We start from the raw sequence: 472 nt of genomic DNA, 5'->3' as shown, positions 1-472 counted from the left end.
CTTTTGTGCCAGGAAATGAATGCCCTGCGCGGGCAGGTGGGTGGAGAGATCAGCGTGGAGATGGATGCTGCTCCTGGAATCGACCTCACCAAGATCCTGGCTGAGATGAGGGAGCAGTACGAGAGCCTGGCGGACAAGAACCGCAGGGATGCCGAGCAGTGGTTCTTCAGCAAGGTGAGCTGGCTTGCCAGCGGCGCAGTGGGGCATGCGGGACCCGAGGCTGTGCCTGCTCGCCGGTGCCGTAACGGCACGGTTTTGCCTTGCTGCAGACGGAAGAGCTGAACCGGGAGGTGGCCATCAACACGGAGCAGCTTCAGAGCGGCAAGACGGAGATCACAGAGCTACGACGCACCATCCAGAGCCTGGAGATCGACCTGCAGTCCCAGCTCAGCACGGTAAGAGGGGCCGGCTCCATGTGGGGCGGGGGGCACGCAGGAGCGTGGGCGAGGGGACACACGGGTGCTCCCATCCC

At 64.0% G+C, this 472-nt stretch overlaps 1 protein-coding gene across 1 annotated transcript; it reads left to right on the top strand.

The window, feature by feature from the left end:
* Positions 1–15: 15 nt before the first annotated feature.
* LOC104627370 (keratin, type I cytoskeletal 14-like) lies at positions 16–395 on the top strand (the record flags this gene model as incomplete). Its single annotated transcript, XM_010295565.1, has 2 exons — positions 16–174; positions 270–395. Coding segments are annotated over exons 1-2 (285 nt in total), but the record flags the coding sequence as incomplete, so codon positions are not given.
* Positions 396–472: the final 77 nt, after the last annotated feature.

The sequence above is a fragment of the Phaethon lepturus genome, unplaced genomic scaffold (assembly GCF_000687285.1).
Source record: "Phaethon lepturus isolate BGI_N335 unplaced genomic scaffold, ASM68728v1 C13258620, whole genome shotgun sequence".
Lineage (NCBI taxonomy): Eukaryota > Metazoa > Chordata > Aves > Phaethontiformes > Phaethontidae > Phaethon > Phaethon lepturus.
The sequence above is the reverse complement of the archived record's forward strand: the minus strand, read 5'-3'. Positions and strand labels throughout refer to the sequence as shown.